The 16,834-nt window shown below is 51.5% G+C and overlaps 6 protein-coding genes across 6 annotated transcripts; 2 read left to right on the top strand and 4 right to left on the bottom strand.

Annotated features, from left to right (window-relative positions):
• Positions 1-505: 505 nt before the first annotated feature.
• EPUS_04711 (uncharacterized protein) lies at positions 506-1,138 on the top strand (the record flags this gene model as incomplete). The annotated part of the gene is made up of 1 exon (XM_007805700.1): positions 506-1,138. The coding sequence occupies one exon, from the start codon at positions 506-508 to the stop codon at positions 1,136-1,138; it is 633 nt and encodes a 210-aa protein (XP_007803891.1).
• A 574-nt stretch (positions 1,139-1,712) lies between these two features.
• Positions 1,713-3,725, bottom strand: EPUS_04710 (uncharacterized protein; the record flags this gene model as incomplete). Its single annotated transcript, XM_007805699.1, has 1 exon — positions 1,713-3,725. The coding sequence occupies one exon, from the start codon at positions 3,723-3,725 to the stop codon at positions 1,713-1,715; it is 2,013 nt and encodes a 670-aa protein (XP_007803890.1).
• Positions 3,726-6,462: 2,737 nt separating this feature from the next.
• On the top strand, positions 6,463-9,114 carry EPUS_04709 (uncharacterized protein; the record flags this gene model as incomplete). Its single annotated transcript, XM_007805698.1, has 1 exon — positions 6,463-9,114. The coding sequence occupies one exon, from the start codon at positions 6,463-6,465 to the stop codon at positions 9,112-9,114; it is 2,652 nt and encodes an 883-aa protein (XP_007803889.1).
• Positions 9,115-9,372: 258 nt separating this feature from the next.
• On the bottom strand, positions 9,373-11,460 carry EPUS_04708 (uncharacterized protein; the record flags this gene model as incomplete). The annotated part of the gene is made up of 4 exons (XM_007805697.1): positions 9,373-10,374; positions 10,428-11,015; positions 11,078-11,145; positions 11,193-11,460. 4 exons carry the CDS (start codon positions 11,458-11,460, stop codon positions 9,373-9,375), a joined length of 1,926 nt encoding a protein of 641 aa, XP_007803888.1.
• Positions 11,461-12,229: 769 nt separating this feature from the next.
• Positions 12,230-12,853, bottom strand: EPUS_04707 (uncharacterized protein; the record flags this gene model as incomplete). Its single annotated transcript, XM_007805696.1, has 2 exons — positions 12,230-12,728; positions 12,840-12,853. 2 exons carry the CDS (start codon positions 12,851-12,853, stop codon positions 12,230-12,232), a joined length of 513 nt encoding a protein of 170 aa, XP_007803887.1.
• Positions 12,854-13,579: 726 nt separating this feature from the next.
• EPUS_04706 (uncharacterized protein) lies at positions 13,580-14,068 on the bottom strand (the record flags this gene model as incomplete). Its single annotated transcript, XM_007805695.1, has 1 exon — positions 13,580-14,068. The coding sequence occupies one exon, from the start codon at positions 14,066-14,068 to the stop codon at positions 13,580-13,582; it is 489 nt and encodes a 162-aa protein (XP_007803886.1).
• Positions 14,069-16,834: the final 2,766 nt, after the last annotated feature.

The following is a 16,834-nucleotide window of genomic DNA, read 5'->3' as shown; positions in this document are numbered from 1 at the left end:
GCCTTAGAGTGACCTTGACACAATATGTTTAACGTTAGGTCCCAAGTCTGTGGTTGTTACTTCCCATGTTTACCACACTAGATGAGTAATTCACCCAGTCTTCACTCGCAGCTATGTTTCGAGCAATACCTTTTCCTTTCTCTGACTCTTCCGTGGAACACCGTTTGTCTACATTTCCTCCACTCATAGAATCCCATTCATTTACACACTCCGTTTAACTCTCAACCTCACCCCTTCTTAAATTATCAACTTACTCTCTTGCGACATTCTCCTCAAGTAACGACGATGGACATCACCATAGCAGATCGTCGGCGAGATTTCGAAATCAAACGCACTCTGAATAAAGTTCTGAGCGAGCCAAAGGACTTCCTTGACCATACGCTTCTGTCGAGAACTAAAGACCTCATTACAGATCAAACAAGAACAGCAGTATCTTGAAGCCATCAGGGCAAGAATCCAAGCAAGCCGCCGGCAGGTAGCGAAGGTGAATAAGAAACGCTGGAAAATGTCTAAAGCCGTCCGCAGTGTCTGGCGTAGACATTACGGTACGCAACTATCCTTTCCAGGACAAGACGAGAAGAAGGTGCACGACTGGGAGGCACCTGCATGCTCGGCTACGGAGTCCCCCTCATCGAGCTCGTCATCACCTGAAGCCAGTATCAAGCACAGCCGGCAACTACGCAAGGCATTGAAACGGGGTCTAGCGGCACCGAACCAGGAGATCAGGAACATCAGATCCTCCACTCTGCCAGCACAGAGGAGAAACGACACATTATCCGAGAGCGCGCCGAAGACCCACTCAGACACGCCCCTCCAGCTTCCGCCGCTGGCTGGCACATGGTCGGCATCATCGCTCTGCAAAGCACCAAAGGAGTTTGCAGCTGTCTCTACCAATCGGCAATTCGTCCCAACTACCGATCCGCAGGCTGAAGTAGCAGATCTTACAGAACGACGGATGCCTATTGATGAAAGAGAGACAAGAATCTCTACCACGGAAAGGAATCTAGGGGCAAGGGAGGCGCGTCTCCCAATCAGGGAGGAAAATGTTTTTGAGCGGGAGGACGCATTGTTGGAGCGGGAGACGACGTTGATGGAGAGAGAGAGGGCTTTTGTGCTGAGGAATCAGGCGGAACTTTGATCATGCTGGGGGCGGGTCATGCGACTGTTTCACCCCGAGGTAGAGATGCAATTAGTTTGGCCTGATTGAAGGGAGAGGAGGGTATAGGAAAGGGGTCGTGTGGAAGAAGTAGCATTGGTACAGAGAGGGAGACTTATGCCGGAGGAAAGTGATCCGTCGAGTTATTGGTCGGCATCTCTTAGCGTTCGAGGCAGAGCAGACCTCACGCCGAGGATGGAGGGGGGCAAAGAGAGCGTCGAATATGGCTAGGATACCAATAGCGCAATAGCCAGTATAGTGCTGAAGATACTCCCGCTTTCACTAGCGACAATATGCTGTTCTCGTTCTCGTTCTGGCTGTGAGGCATTGTCTCTGAAATCTATCACTTGGAATTAAACAAATTGGTTACCCATTACCAAAGTCCAACCAACATGCACACCTCGCCTCCCTCTCCCCTCCCGTCCCGGCCGTGAAACACTCAGTCTGAACTGTCTTCCGCGCCTCAAATACAAACAAGGAACCCTCCAGCGCCTAGCTACCGAAAGAAGTCAACGACAGTCATCCACCCCTCCCTCGAACCATTGATCAACCAACGCTACCCATCATCGCCCTTATCGTAGACCTCCCTACTCTCCCACATCCGTCTCATCATCTCCATTTCCGCCGACACGCCACTTTCACCACCGCCGATACCTCTCTCACCCGCACCATTGCCGCCACCATCACCGTCTCCATGCAGGTGCTCGTCAGAGCTGCCCTGGCTCCGCGATAGCCCGATATCATCATGGCTGCCTTGACGGCGATGATGGGGATTTGCGGCCGTAGAAGCGGCAGACGAGTGAGCGGGTCTTGTTGCTCTACCATTGCTCGATTGTCGAGACGCTTCGGTGTGGGTATCGGCATCCTCGAACGAAGATCTGGGCGCAGCACCACCTGGTCCAGCCTTTAAGTCTAGCTCAGATTTGGAGTTCCGACTCCCACCACCCAGATCCCTCCGACTACTACCACCTGACTTCTTCCTCCTGTCCCTCTCCTTCCCTGAGCCAGACGCCGCACCCTTCTCCAAGCCTGGCAGCAACCCCCTCTCCTTCAATCTCCCCACCGCCTCCACGACCGGATTCCGAAACCTCCTCACAACAGCCAGCTGTCGTTCCGCCGCTTCGTAGTCTTGCTTGATCATTAGCCTCGCGGCATTGGCGCTCGCGGGGTCAGCGGTAGCGCCTGCCCGACTCCGGCCGTGCGATCCGGACCGGCTGTGCAGTGAGAGGGCCGAAGACGAACCGCCACGTCGACTATGTGCGTCGGCAAGGAGGAGCGGGGTGGTGGGTGTGGTAGGGGCGGCTGCACGCATGGTTTCTCGGCGTTGGAGCTCGAGGCGTTGTTGGGTTCGGGAGCGGTGTTGTTTGGATTTCGATGTGGTTGGTGACATTGATGATGATGGGGCGGTGCCGCCATTTGTGCGGACCTTTTCTGGAGAGGTAGACTGTTGCGGGTGGTAGTGTGGAAGGAATGAGGAGGGAGAGTCATAGTCGGAGCCGAATGAGGTTCTTCGTTGGTGGTTTCCGGTGGTCGCCGTTGGCTTGCTGGAGAGGAAGTGGCTGACCCCGCCATCGGCTGAGGAAGAGCCGCCTGCGCTTTTGCCTGTGTTCGGAGTGTTCAGGAAGGCATTACCTGTATTGGGGGTATCAAGGATATGATCCTGTGATGAGGCAGTATCTAGGTGGTTGATGTGGGTGAACGAAGAATTATTGCGTGGAAGTGCGTCACGGGGAGCTTGCGCGAAGATCGAAGGCACCGCCGGAGTGGCGCGAGAAGAAGGAGGGTTGTGCGGGAGGAGAGTCGGGTTTGCTGGCGGGTCCGGTGAGCGCACTGGAGAAGCGGAGGACGCTCGAGCACCAAAGTTGGGCGCAGATCGGTTGTGACGGAGTGAGGGCTCTGGTAGGGATGATGTCCCGTTTGAAGCTTTTGGTGACCTTTCGGCAATTGAACTCTGGTTTGTCGTGGTAGGTGCAGGCTGTGATAGAACCGCAGAATTGTCTCTGGTATGCTTAGGAGACTGAGTTGCCGAATCTTCCCAGTCGGCCTCCTCTTCAAGGTCCCCCCCAATTTCGTCGTCAGAAGACCTATCTCCTATCTCGAACCCTCTATTCTTCTTCGAAGTGTCTTTCCGCTGCCTTGGCGCAGATGGGCCCAGTCCTGTCTTTCGATGTAGTTGTGTATGCGATGCATTACGGGCAAGCGCAGTGGCGGACTTGTTTTTGCGTAGGTTGGCATACGAAGAGTTCTTTGCTAAGGCCGCATGGGAACTGTTCCGCTTCAGGGCCGATATCCTGGGACTCGTCGACGGTATGCTGGTACCGGATATCTTGTGATGGTGGCGAAGCCCATCTTCCACGAGATGCTGCGTAGAATTTATCTTTCCAGCTTTGCCCAGTGCTCTGCTATATGACGTAGTCCGCGTGTGTAAGCGCTTAGATCCAGCCGCATGATATTTGTTCGCTTTCTGTGTTCCTTGTTTCGCTGAGGAGGAAAGGGTATTGCCAGATAAGGGCCGTTCAGTGAGGGTGGGACGTTTGGCAGGGGAAGGTAATGCTGAGTCCGAAGACATCTTGATAGTGTAGAAGCAACTCAACAAGCTTTTACAACGATTGTGACCACGACGCGTGACAAAGGCACAGACCCATAGCGTAACTGGTCAAGCAAGGCTCTGGCAGAGTGCCACTCTGGCAGTCTGGCAGTCTATCTCCCGATGTCTCAGTCTCTCGGGTATCAAGTGCGGATGCAGATCCAGCAGATCCAGCAGCCAGCGCCAAGCCATCTGGGCAATGGGGCAACTAAGGTTTGGCTACTACTAGGTACTACTAGGTACTACTAGGTACTACTAGCCACTAGTAGTTAGTACTTCCGGTGTTAGTACTACGTCGTATGCACTCCGCAATTCCCCTAAGTACTACGTACTACGCAGTACGTATTGTTATGGCTCCAGCCCCATCATATCGGCTCATTCACACTGTCTTCTTACAATACAGTAGACAGATCAAATCTTTTCCGTGCGAAGGAATCTTTCAATGAGTGGGCCGCTCTGTCTTCGTCCTCTTGTGCAATGAGATTTAATGCAAATGGCTACTTCAGCCTTTCTTGTCAGTACATACAAGCCTCGCAGTTCTGCTTACGATCAGCTCGACCTGCTTAGCCCGTGAACAACGACTGTACACTTGGAGGCGATATCGAATTCGCTTGGTGAAATTCTCCGACGGCACCACTAGATATTTCCTTGAGACAGCAGGTTTTTCTTTGTCCAGCAGCGGGGACAGAGCGGCTGCTTCGACACGACTGGCCCTTTTTGAACTGGTGTGCAGGGGGTCCCCGATTCTGGATGAGCTCCTACACATATCTACATGCGCGGTACTGTTATATGAATTGCTTGTGTTTAGCAGCATTTTGACTCGAAAAAAACACCTGGTGTGAACCAAATCGCACCGATGTTCCAACCCGGCCATCGTTGACCTTAGGTCTCCGCTGATACAGCCAGTCAATCCGTAACACTTGAAAGATGGACTCTGATGGCAAAGGCTTCTGTGACACTTGCTTCACACTAGCAGCCGTATGACCAGACACTGCCTGACTGGGAGACTGAAGGTATGTCATAGTTGATGGATCATGACCATTCTGTCAGTGGCGGCACCGTTCACAAAGGGGAAATCTGTCTATAATTGGACTCGACAGCCCCTATCACAGTGCTATATTTCAAAGCTCACTTTTCAACTCTATCTTGCCAGCTATACGATACCACTGATTTGTAGGCCCAGCCAAAATACACTCTCACTTCGCAACGGCAAATATTTTCACACCCACATGAGAAACTCGCCATCCTAAGTCCTTTCAATTACTAGCCCCAAGTGAACGGCAAGGACAAGGACAAGGACAAGGACATATTCGCTGGTGTGTTCTCAAGCATAGATTGCTCTACGCTATCTCTACAATTGAGTGAAGCAAGCAGGGAGCATCAACTTTGACTCTTGATATCTACATAACAATCATCCAAGAGCTCTGTTGCCGCAACGTTGTCCAAGAACTGCCAGATCAGAGGTAGATTTTTGTCTCCAGCTTCCAGAATTGGTCGATAGCTTATTTGAATTGGCCTCTAGAGCCGCCATGTGCCAGTGGGCACAGACCTATTACCTCTGTGGACATCCTGGCCTTGTTGTACGCGTGGGAGAAATGTGTGAGCGTTGGCCTGCCTGTCACCCGCAGCGAGCGCCCGATAGAATTCTCGGCTATCTATGTTGGGACTGCAGCATTCAAGGCAGCAGCAATGGTTAATAACACGGAAGGCGAGGGCCATAAGCACACGGCCAATCCACAGCGAAGGGGCTAAGACTAAGAAATGATGCATCACAAACTGTGCCCGAAGCCGCCATCGAAACAGAGCTGATATTGGTATTCACTCTAGCTATCAATGCATAATAGGATTACTCAGATTCCTGGCTGTCATGTATTGCTGTCATTTACACTATAATGTTTAGCTATCATGTATTGCCGTGAGATGGTACTGTCATATTTTGCCGTCGATGCTAGGCTAGTATTGCTGCTGAAGACCAACCCTTTGTAGCCATCTCCTCCTCATTTCTTTCTAGTATTTCGCTCGTTCACATTCAGAGAACTTTTCAGGGTATCAGAAGGCAAACACCAAGCAGCTGAGGTTTGGGAACCAGATTTTGATTCTGGTCGCGGCAACACCCATCATGCGTCTATAACACAAAGCCTGTAGCGCGACAACTGGAGCAAGCATCGAGATCTTGCGGATGGGCGGTAAGTGATAACCCCAGCCTGGCCTATTGATACATTCTGAATAGAGTGGCTCCACTATGGGCATACTTACTGCAAGAATGAAGGAATCTCAGAAACAGAGACGTTGATACTGTAAAGATGAGACTGCTGGCATAGATATGTAAGAGACTTGCTTTCCCTGACAACGCCTCTAGAATCCTCTCGATCTCTAACTACTATTTGGTTGAAATTGGTTGGTGTATCATCATCGTTGTTTGGGGGCCTCGGCGACGTTGTCTAGGAGCAAACACATATGAGGCTAACTACATTGGGTAATTCCTTCGTCCGTTTCCAGGAAAGACTTGGGTGATAGACTCTTACTGTTTTGTGAACATTCATGAAGGCGACGTTCTAATTAATGACACAAACCCATGAGAAATCCAGACAAGTACATTTCATAGAGCATTGCCTTGACGCCATCATTGAGAGACATGTCTCAAGGCGAGTATTACTGCCCACCCCAGCCTTCGTGACAGAGATTTGTGCCAGGTTTCACCCTTGCACTCACATCTACGATGCCAGAAAGGGTGCACAAAAAGTTTTTTGATGGTGGTGATGGTGATGAGAATGCGTCTCTCAACTCGAAGGAAGGACTGTCAGTGATGCACCGGCAACATCTCTCTTCCAAAAAATTGCCACAAAGCTCTCCACAATCTCAAGACGCAAGGAAACGGTCTGCAAGTGAAGCGTTTCAGCGGAATGGACATGAAAGAAATAGCCTGCCGCAGCCTCAGAGGTCTTCGTCTGGTTCGCACAGAGAGCCAAAAGTTGTCAGCTTCTCAGACAACGACGCTGAAACAAATGTTAATGGCAGCAACACACAAACCACTTCCCCTAGTCTACGATCCAACCACGACAGAAGGGGCCAGCTAAGACTTCGCGCTCAAGAACTGCGCTCTGTACGCAAGGCATTGCCAATTGCGCCTCATGCTAATGAGATACGTGAGAAGCTTCGCAACTATGATGTGATGCTTCTCGTGGGCGAAACCGGGAGTGGCAAGTCGACACAGGTTCCGCAATTCCTGATCAATGAGAAATGGTGTCAGGCTCACACAGTCTCTATGCCTACTGTTCTAGACGAACCTAGGCCTTCAAGCAAGAAGAAGTCTGTCACGAGCACGAAGGTCAAGGTTGGAGGCTGTATCGCAATAACACAGCCCCGCCGTCTTGCAGCCATATCTCTTGCTTCTCGAGTTGCAGCAGAACTCGGCACCCCGCTCGGCTCCTCGTCGCCATCTTCGCAGGTAGGATACTCAGTTCGCTTCGACACATCCGTCTCTCCATGTACAAGGATCAAATTCTTGACTGAAGGTATGCTCCTGCAAGAAATGCTGCGTGACCCGTATCTAAGGGAATACTCTGCCGTGATTGTGGATGAGGTGCATGAGAGGGGCATGAACGTGGACCTGGTGCTTGGATTTCTCAAGAGGATGGTCACCGAGAAGGGAAGCCTGGATGGTAGGGGAGGGATAGGATTGAAAGTCGTGGTGATGAGTGCTACCGCTGATATGGAAGGAATCGAGAATTACTTCTCACAGCCATCTCCCGTGCATGAGAACGGAAACGTGAATGGTGATGCTGTAATCAGCAAGAGCGTTAATGGGCATCATGAGAAAGTGACTGCAGAGGGACACAACGAGCCTGACTCAGAGGATTCATGGTCAGGACTTTCGTCATCGTCACCGGAGCCAGAAGACGTACCGCAATCAATGAACTCCTGCTCAATTGCCACCACTGGTAGTAAGACTCAACCCCAACAATCGCTCACCACAGCCTGCCACATCAAAGGCCGTCAATACCCCGTCAAAGTAATCTACACGCCAGCCCCGGTCCAAGATGTCCTCGACTCAGCTCTTCACACCATCCTGCATATCCACACTCACGAACCGCTACCTGGTGATGTCCTGGTCTTCCTCACCGGCCAAGAAACAGTCGAAAACCTTGCTTCGCTCTGCCAGGAAGCACACCTCTCCCTATCTCAAGATCCAAAGACCCGATCCACCATCCCAAAGATGCTGGTCTTACCTCTCTTCGCCGCCCTGCCTCAACATGCGCAGCAGAGAGTGTTTGAGAAGACACCTCCACGAACTCGCAAGATTATCCTCAGCACCAACATCGCCGAAACATCTTTGACAGTGCCTGGTATCCGATATGTGATCGACAGCGGCAAATGCAAAAAGAAGCAGTTTCGCTCTCGCCTCGGCCTTGATTCATTGCTTGTGAAGCCCATCTCCAAGTCAGCAGCAAACCAACGAAAAGGTCGAGCTGGCCGAGAAGCCCCGGGCACATGTTACCGCCTCTACACCGAGAAAGACTACCTAATGCTAGACCAAGACAACGACCCCGAAATCCTACGCTGCGACCTCAGCCAGTTGGTCCTCACTCTCAAAGCCCGGCATGTAGACGACGTAATCAACTTCCCTCTCTTAACTCAACCACCACGAGAAGCTCTCGAACGAGCCCTCCTCCATCTCCTCCAACTGCAAACTCTAGACCCCCAAACCGGGCACATCACGCCCCTCGGCCTCTCCATCGCCACACTCCCCCTCTCCGCCTCTCTGGGCCGCGTCCTCCTCGCCTCGCTAGAACCCCAATTCAACTGCCTCCCCGAAGCCATCGACATCATCTCCGCGCTCAGCGTCGAGAACATCTTCCTCCCCACCACGACGGAAGAAAAGAAAGAAGAAGCCGAAACCGCGCGCCGCGAACTCTACCGACGAGAGGGAGACCACCTCACCCTCCTCTCGGCCGTCCAAGCCTACGCGTCTGAAAACTCAGACCGAAAAGCCTGGTGCTCGAAACGCTTCATCAGCCACCGCGCCATGCAGGCGGTCATGGACGTGCGCAAGCAACTGCGTGCCTTGAGCAGGACCCTCACCGCCACCCCCGACAAGCTCGCCGCAGGCAGCGGTGATGCGACCGATCTGCCCACCCGCCTCCTCCGCGCCCTCCTCACCGGTTTCCTAGCCAACACCGCGCGCCTCATGCCCGACGGCAGCTACAGGACGCTGATGGGCAACCAGACGGTCGCGATCCATCCGAGCTCGGTGCTGTTCGGCCGCAAGTGCGAGGCCATCGTCTACCATGAGTTTGTCTTCACGCAGCGCAGTTATGCGCGGAGCGTGTCGGCGGTGCAGATGGATTGGGTGGGGGAGATGGTGGGGTAGGAAGATGGGGAGATCGAGAGGATGGAAATGAGATGTAAGGATGTGTTCTGGCTGAGCATTAATTCAACGTCATCAAGAGAGAGAAGACCGAAACCGGATAGAGGAATAGATTGCTTATGTCTATATCGCCGCCCCTCCCGGAACGAGGGGATGCAGGATGCGTATTTTAAGCATTTCACTCATCATACAGTAGAATACTCCTACTCCGCCCATCTTTCCCGCTCTACCGAATCAAGAAAGAAAGAAACCAAACAAGGTCTAGAATTTCAACCTAATCCCCCTCCGCCTCTCACTCTCCCTACACTCAAACATGACCTGCACGGCCATGAACAGCACCACGCACGCCGTGGCCAGAAACGCCAACCCATCGCGCGTCCCCACCAGCGCCCTGAGCATGCCCTTCAGGCCCTCGATGCCGATGGCAAACCCGACCAGATTCGCCGCCATCATCATCAGGATGTTGCCCACCGCGCCGATGCCGCAGATGACGCGGTACGCGTCGGGTCGGTCCTTCCATTTCGATGCGGGAAACGCCATGGTGGCGAGGATCTCGGGCACGACAAACAGGGTGATGAGCCAACCCCACATCAGGAGACGGAGGTTGATGTCGTGCCAGAGGGCGACGAAGGTGAAGACGGCGAGCGTGTTCAGCACGCCGCGGAGCTTGCTTGCGCCTTCCCCTTTTCCGGTTCTGGTTCCAGCGCCGCCACCACCACTACCGCCGCCAAGTGGCACGTAGATGTAGCGCACGATCCAGCGGTTGAAACTCCGGTGCCAACCGCGCCAGAAGGCAAGCGTCGAGTAGTTATCGCTCATGCACCGGACCACGTTCTCGGGCGGGTCCATGCCGTCGAGAAGCGCCCAGAGGCGGAAGAAGCGGAATGGGATCAGGAGCTTGAGCCAGATGATCTGCAGGTTGAAGTAGCCGAGCATGCTGAGCTGGAAGGGCGTGTAGGTGTGCCAGTTGGGGGACGAGGCGCAGATGGCGACGGTGTAGATGTAGTGGAGGAGGAGCTCCATGCACAGCAGGAGGAGGAGGAAGCGGATCGCGTAGAGGCTGGTGCGGGTTCGAGAGAGGGTGGGGGAGGGGTGCCGGGTCTGAGAGATGTAGTCGTTGAAGGTTAGGATCGGCCCGGCGAGATAGAGGGGCGAGTAGAGGGTGTAGGAGAGGTAGATCCGGAAACTGTGGTAGGTAGCATGTGGGGCGGGGAGGGTAACTCGGTCACGTTCGGAGAGGCTGGTTGGATCGAGTTGTTTCTTCTTGGGGGGGTTAGTGGCTGATTCGAAACAGGAGTGAATATGGCTGGCAGTACCTCAACGGGGCTAGATGATCGGGACCGCTCAAGAGACCAGTAGTAGTCCATGTTAAATGAGATGAGACGTAAAATAGTGATGTTGAAAAGGATTTCCCATCTCGGGACCAGTCCACCGTACGTGTCGAGAAAATTGCCCCAGGTGGAGGCAGATGCTGACAAGGGGAAAACAGCCTTTGCGACACTGGCATAATGGTAGCCATGGCAGAATTCGTTCACAAACAGGATGCCAATATTAAACACCCAGGTCGTTGTTGGAATGTACTCTTTCGGTATTCTTGTGGCCATATTGAAATTAATGTACAGGATGAGAAGGATTTTGAGCGCCGAGAAGCCGTGCAGGACCGCCAGAAATACGAGTGCAAAGTAAAGGTCAAATGAGCTTCTTTGGACGAAACGATCGTCTGCTGAAGCAAGATCCTTCTTTTTCGTAGCCTCGTCTTTTGTCGAACGAACAGCATCATGGCTCGCTGTTGGCGAGGGCAAGACGGCATTGTAGACTCGTCTCAGTAATGGTTGTACCAGCACCACAATTGCCATATACGGTATGTTTTCTCGAAAGCTAGAGTACTGCGCGTCCGAATTGTCCTGCACAGGAAGCATCTTGGTCAATGGTAGGGACTCGATTCTCGAGCTGGACTTTCACGCACAATTTTTCGACCTGGTATCCATCCAGGTGAGAGTAGATCCTCGAACTTTGGGTAATTGGGATGGGATGCTATGAAGCATTAGACAATTATCCGTCGTCTCGATGGTGGTCCTCACATCGGGACACTTTCATTACCGATCTGAACATCAGAGGCAAAACAAGCGTGATAACCGCAAAGTACAAGCAGAACTCCGGCGTGCGCCATTTGGCGGGTAAGACTTTGGGAGGAAGATTCGCTGGATTTTGTTCTACCGTTCGTTCCGAAGTCGATTTCTCTGGAGATTCTTCCGTAGCGATTGTCAATGGGGTATGCGAAGAGGTGGTAAGTCTGGTGTCAAGAGTGTCGAGGGAATACAGTCTGCGGAAGAGGTGAATGGCTTCCATTCTGTGTCGCGCATGGCAGAGCTGGAACTAATAGCCGGGCAGCCTTTGACTATGCCATGCCAATAGTGCGACGAGAGTCCGGTCGAAGATGGTGAACTCGTGCGCCGGCAAACGCCCTCCAGCTAAAAGTCACTTCGAACAACAATGAACGAGACAAAAAACTCAAGAGATGCCCTACCGTGCTGTCTTGGCAGGCCCCGGTTCACTCTCTGTACCACAAATAGGTGCAAGGATCAAGGATCAAGGATCAATTGTGACATGGTCAAGGGGAGGAGTAGTGCAGACGAAGGACTGGATGAATATAAATAAGACCCATCAATTCAACCTGGAAGCGTCTTCCTCCAGTTGTGCCCTGAGTTCCCGTATCCTGTCCAGCTCTACAACAAAAGCAGTTTGTTGAAGCTTGGCTATGGTCGTCCTATTCTCTAAAAGAACTTACAAGTTTGGTCTAGACAGAGCTTAACTACTGTATTCTTATCAAACTCGAAATGATGTCTGAGATGAGGCACTAGCACCAAGAGCTGCATTCCAGTTGTGCTTCTCTCTCAATGTTTTATGAGACAGCGTGAACAAGCAAGCAAATGTGTTATTGGGGCATTTTGTGTGTAAGAGTCTTTGTTGACCAGATGGCTGCGCTGCAGTCATCAACCTGAATCCCATAGTGCTATCGACTGTCTCAGGTTGTCTCTTCCCCGTCGAGCAATCTGAAGACATTTTTCACGTTCTAGCAAGTGATGGCAAGTTTCCACATATTGAAGAATCCCTCAGCTTAAAACCCACCTCGGCCTCTCCCCCGTCCACCTCGGAACCCGCCTCCTCCCCTTCCCCTGCCTCGCGGTCCTCCTCGTCCCCGAGGGCCACCACGGCCCGCATCGCCCTCTTTCCGTGCTTTATTCTTTGGTTTGGGCTGATCGTCGATTAATAGGGTATCCAGGTTAAGTGAATCTGGTAAGATGTAATATCGAATGGTGGAGCCGCGCACGTTGATAGTGTCGAGTGAAATCGTCTCGCCTGGCGCGGAGGGATTGGTTTTGTTTTTCACGGTCATCTTGACAGCGCGTAAAGCCGTGTTCATTTGTGGGGAGACTGAAGTGATAGTGCCATGGATGATTGTACCTTCATTCCGCATTGGGTTAGTAGGAGGACTTGTCGAGCATAGGACATATGTTCGTGGTGGGTGGCTGATTCGAGTTGGACACAAGGATGGGGAGCGCATACCATTTTTGAGTTCAATGGTTACAGTCTCGTTTTGACATTTCATCAGCATCCTAATATATCGTCAGCATTGACAGACAAGACTGACATGTATCGGGCGGAAAGCTAGGTGGGAATTGCTTCAGCATGAGCGTTGTGAAAGAAGAGGGATAAGCAGAGCTTACCGGACGAGCTTCATGGTGATTAATCACAGAATTCCTTGCTTGCAGTAGGATTCTCGCAAGACCTCGTATGATCAAAGAAGACAGACGCAGTCTTAATGTTAAGTGTCCCTTGCTCACCACGTCGGTCTGATGGGTGTGTACCGCGATTTTCTCAGGCTGGTTAGTAGTTATTGTTTTACGGAGAGGTGCATCAAAAGTCACCAATATATGCTAACTAGGATAAGGCAAAGCTAGTTGTTTTTGTAATAGTGTCATGCTAGTCTCTATTCACCATGTCAGAGCAGCTAATGGACCGAATGGTTGAAGCTTTTCTGACATAGATTTGTGAGTCACGCCCAGCAGCCTAAAAGAAGGCCCAGAGGCCCTAAAGATCTAGAAATTCTAGGGACTATTAGGGGCGTCTATAGGGGCTCCCTCTTCATGCAACACGGAATACGTAGTGCCAGGTTCAGCTAGAACTTGCTAGTGGTGCTCCAGTTTTAGCGTATATCGATGACTTTTGATGCATGACTCCGTGTGAGGTTGGTTTTCTTCCTGCGGCCACGCACTATCACTACAACAAAGGCTAAGACCACGCACTAAGCTGTTAACAGGCATCTGATACTACTCGTCTGAGCAAGGCATTATAAAGGGCGGCCCTCATGATAAGATGGAGTATGTTGTCGTTAGATTGGTCTAGCATCATCATAATCTGTCCATAATTCCCTAGTACAGCCCCTCCGAGTTGATAGAGATGAAATTCATCTGTCCTTTTCGCTGTTGTTGCTGACCTTCTCCCACTCACTATCAGTACTGATGTATCCCGAGCTATCCCCCATACTGCGCCGCTTCCTTAGTGCTTCCTCGGCATCTGTTGGCTTTGGTTTTAACGAGGCCGGAGTGTTTCGAGGTGATGGAGGCTTCATAAGACCCGATGACGGCTCTGTTTCCGTGTCACTATCTCCTAGTGGTACTTTCTCTGGCTCCGCTGATGTCTCCTTCTGCTTCTGTATGTCTGATTCCTCCTTTGCTCTGGCAGAGAGAAGCTCCCTGACAAACCAATTGATAGACCACCACAAACTGCCACATATTAATGATAGGACGATGAAGTGAGCGCTGTATGTCGCAAGTAGAAGGCAAAGTAGTAGGAACTGTAGGCAGGCAAAGGAGGCGTTGGTGGCGACAAGCAGAGTAGGGGTGGGACCCGGGGTGAAGACACTGCTCCAAAGCTCTTCGAGGAAAGATGCCATGCCACGCAGTGGAAGTGGAAGTGGAGGGCACGATGCGACAGCCGTTCGCCCGGCTGCAAGAGTCGAGTCTCGAGCGATTGAGCGAATAATGATGTTAAATTCTGAAAGCGACAGGGTATGACTGGGGTCTTCGGATGCTGTGATGGTGAGAGGCAACGGAAGTGACCACTAGAAGATGCTGTGCTTCGATATGCTTCGATCATATACTCTATGATAGTACGAGAGAGTAACAGTTTCAGACAGCGCAGATACCACAGTATGTTGTTCTCTTGATTGTGGCAGACGTACTACGTAGAGAATGATGACTAGTAGCTCATTATACATTCATCATGCGGCGTACTACTAACATAGTACATAGTACCCTGGCGGCGGCGGCTGGCGCGCGCTACCACCTTTTGCCAAGCCATGAAACACCTGAAATGGCATTGGCACGGACACCGCAGGCAGTGGCGGGCTTGTGATGCAAGACTCGGAGGTGAGATCTGAGATCTCCATTTGCAGCTTCGGTCTTTGCTTCTGCACATCCCCACAGCACTTAACAGATAAGAGCAGGTGCTGTTGCATACATGGTAGTAGACTACTACTCCGCACCTCCAATCTAGCTGCCGTTGGTATTCCTTTTCCATGAGTTCTCCAGCTACTCCTGCTTCTGCGGAATGTGATAATCTTCCACCCAGAAATTCCTTCAGCATATTGCACACACATTAACGAGAAGTTTGCCATGTCTGATGAATCCTGGTCCCAGTCTAGGCCATCTATCAAGGCGTTGTAACGGTGAGCCAAGAGAGCAACATCATCATCCCAATGTAATGTCTGCCAGGATCAGAATACTCTTGAGGAAGAACCAACGACTTGATCGAACGACGAGACTGCACACATTCCGCATGTCACGTTCTTTGTCAAGCCGAGTTGTTCTGTCTGACAGGTTTCGAGAATGCCTGTGGAACCACTAAACTGTTATATGCGCTGCCTTTTCCCACACTTGTTGCACTTCCCTGGTCGCTCTGCCTTCGACCTATGCCACAGGAGATACTGTCTGGGCGAGAAACATTTTGGCTAGCAGCGAGATGTTAGAGGGTTCTATTTGGTACAATGTTGGGAGGATGGTATGAAAACCGGTACAAGAGCTGCTCTAGCAAGTTCATAAAGGCATCACAGTCCTCTCACCGTGACATGTCGTGTTCACTTCTGCAGTGGGAGCCTTACTTCCGCCTATTGCCGACAATTTGTCAACATGATACTTTCTACTGCGGCACTTGCACCTTGGTACCAATAACTTTGCCTAACTCTGTTGGAACATGCCTGCTCCCATCTGGTCAATGGCTTTGATGACGAGTCCTGACCGCCCAACAAAGATTCACTTTTGGCTTGTACTTCGAGATGTTCAAGCTCCCGTCCCTTGTCGATTCCCAAAATGTCTGGTATTTCGAAGATGTGTTCAGCGGTTGGTCTCTCTGATCAACGCATATGCATTATTGCCATCTAATGGTTCCCAGAATAGCTCCTATCCTCTGCCAGTGCATTACCAGGGCTCTCCTCTCAGGCTTTGGCATTCACAAGAATTGATATCCTATTGGCCACATATCCTACTACTAACATAGTTCGGTGGCAAGGGAAGGCAACATCCCAGCTAAAGCTCTCCTCGTACAGCCCTTGGCTGTTGGCTTATACTTGGAACCATCAAAGCTTCATGCCTATTTGAAAGACTGAGTTCTAGCACCAGAGCCGATACATCGACGGAACTCTGGCCTAGCTGGGCCGGAGTCTTTGTCAAATATATTCCTTAGCGTGTACCAACCGGCAGAATCAACACATGCCAGGCTCCGATCGAGCTTTGCATGGGGTTTTGCGGCCTGGCCTTGGTCGTCCCCTGGCTTCGTTAGTAGTGCGTCTCTCGTCAGAAAGTCTCCAGCAATCAGAAATTAGGATTCGGAGAAAAGTTGGTGGTTGGTAATATTGATGCATAGGCGCCTACAAGAGATACGCCGCAGCTTCACATTGGTTAGGTCGTTCATAGTACGTATGTCAGCCAGGCTGGTTTGGAGTATTGGGGGCTAGATGACAAACCTGATTACACATTTCTAAGTCGAAACGAGAAAGCTTCTTGTTCGATCACAGCCCCATTGTCACATTGTGGTGGCTTGCATGAGCCAAAGCTTTGGGCCAGCCCAAATCTACGGCCCAATAGACTGCTGCTAGTTACGGGATTTCTTGAACCGGGTTCACGGAGCACAATCGCCTAAATGGGGCACCTCATTTGCTTTGCGCATCATGGCCCCATTCCCGGTCTAGCGTTGATACCCTCGATGAATCGTGTAGACTTTCCTTCCTTGGCGTCTAGATGAGTCATGCACTGAATAAAGCGAATGGAACGTTACACTCCCCGGAGCGTTGCACATCTGGAACAGACGACTCCGGGCATACGGTTGAGTGGTCGTTTCGGGTACGGACTGAGGTTATACATGCTGTTATTAGTGGGGGTGCACGACCCAGGAGATGACCACCACCACCAACAAGAAACAACTCCACACTTTTCAATCCCATTTAAGTACAATCTCCGAGCAGAGCCTAGCTAGTACGAGTACTAGCCTGTTCGGGGAGCGCTTCTCCCGTTCTCACGCGATAGTCATTGACTAGCAGGTGGTTAGCCGTGCACGGGCGGTCGCTTGGCATGCTGCTCTGGTGTGCATCCTTGCAAGGCTGGTAACTTAGCGCTACTATGTAGTACTTGAGCGCTAGTACTTGAGCGCTAGTACTTGACCGTTT

Source organism: Endocarpon pusillum (assembly GCF_000464535.1).
Source record: "Endocarpon pusillum Z07020 unplaced genomic scaffold scaffold4490, whole genome shotgun sequence".
In the NCBI taxonomy this organism is placed as follows: domain Eukaryota; kingdom Fungi; phylum Ascomycota; class Eurotiomycetes; order Verrucariales; family Verrucariaceae; genus Endocarpon; species Endocarpon pusillum.
Note: the sequence above shows the minus strand (reverse complement) of the source record. Positions and strands in the feature narration are given on the sequence as shown.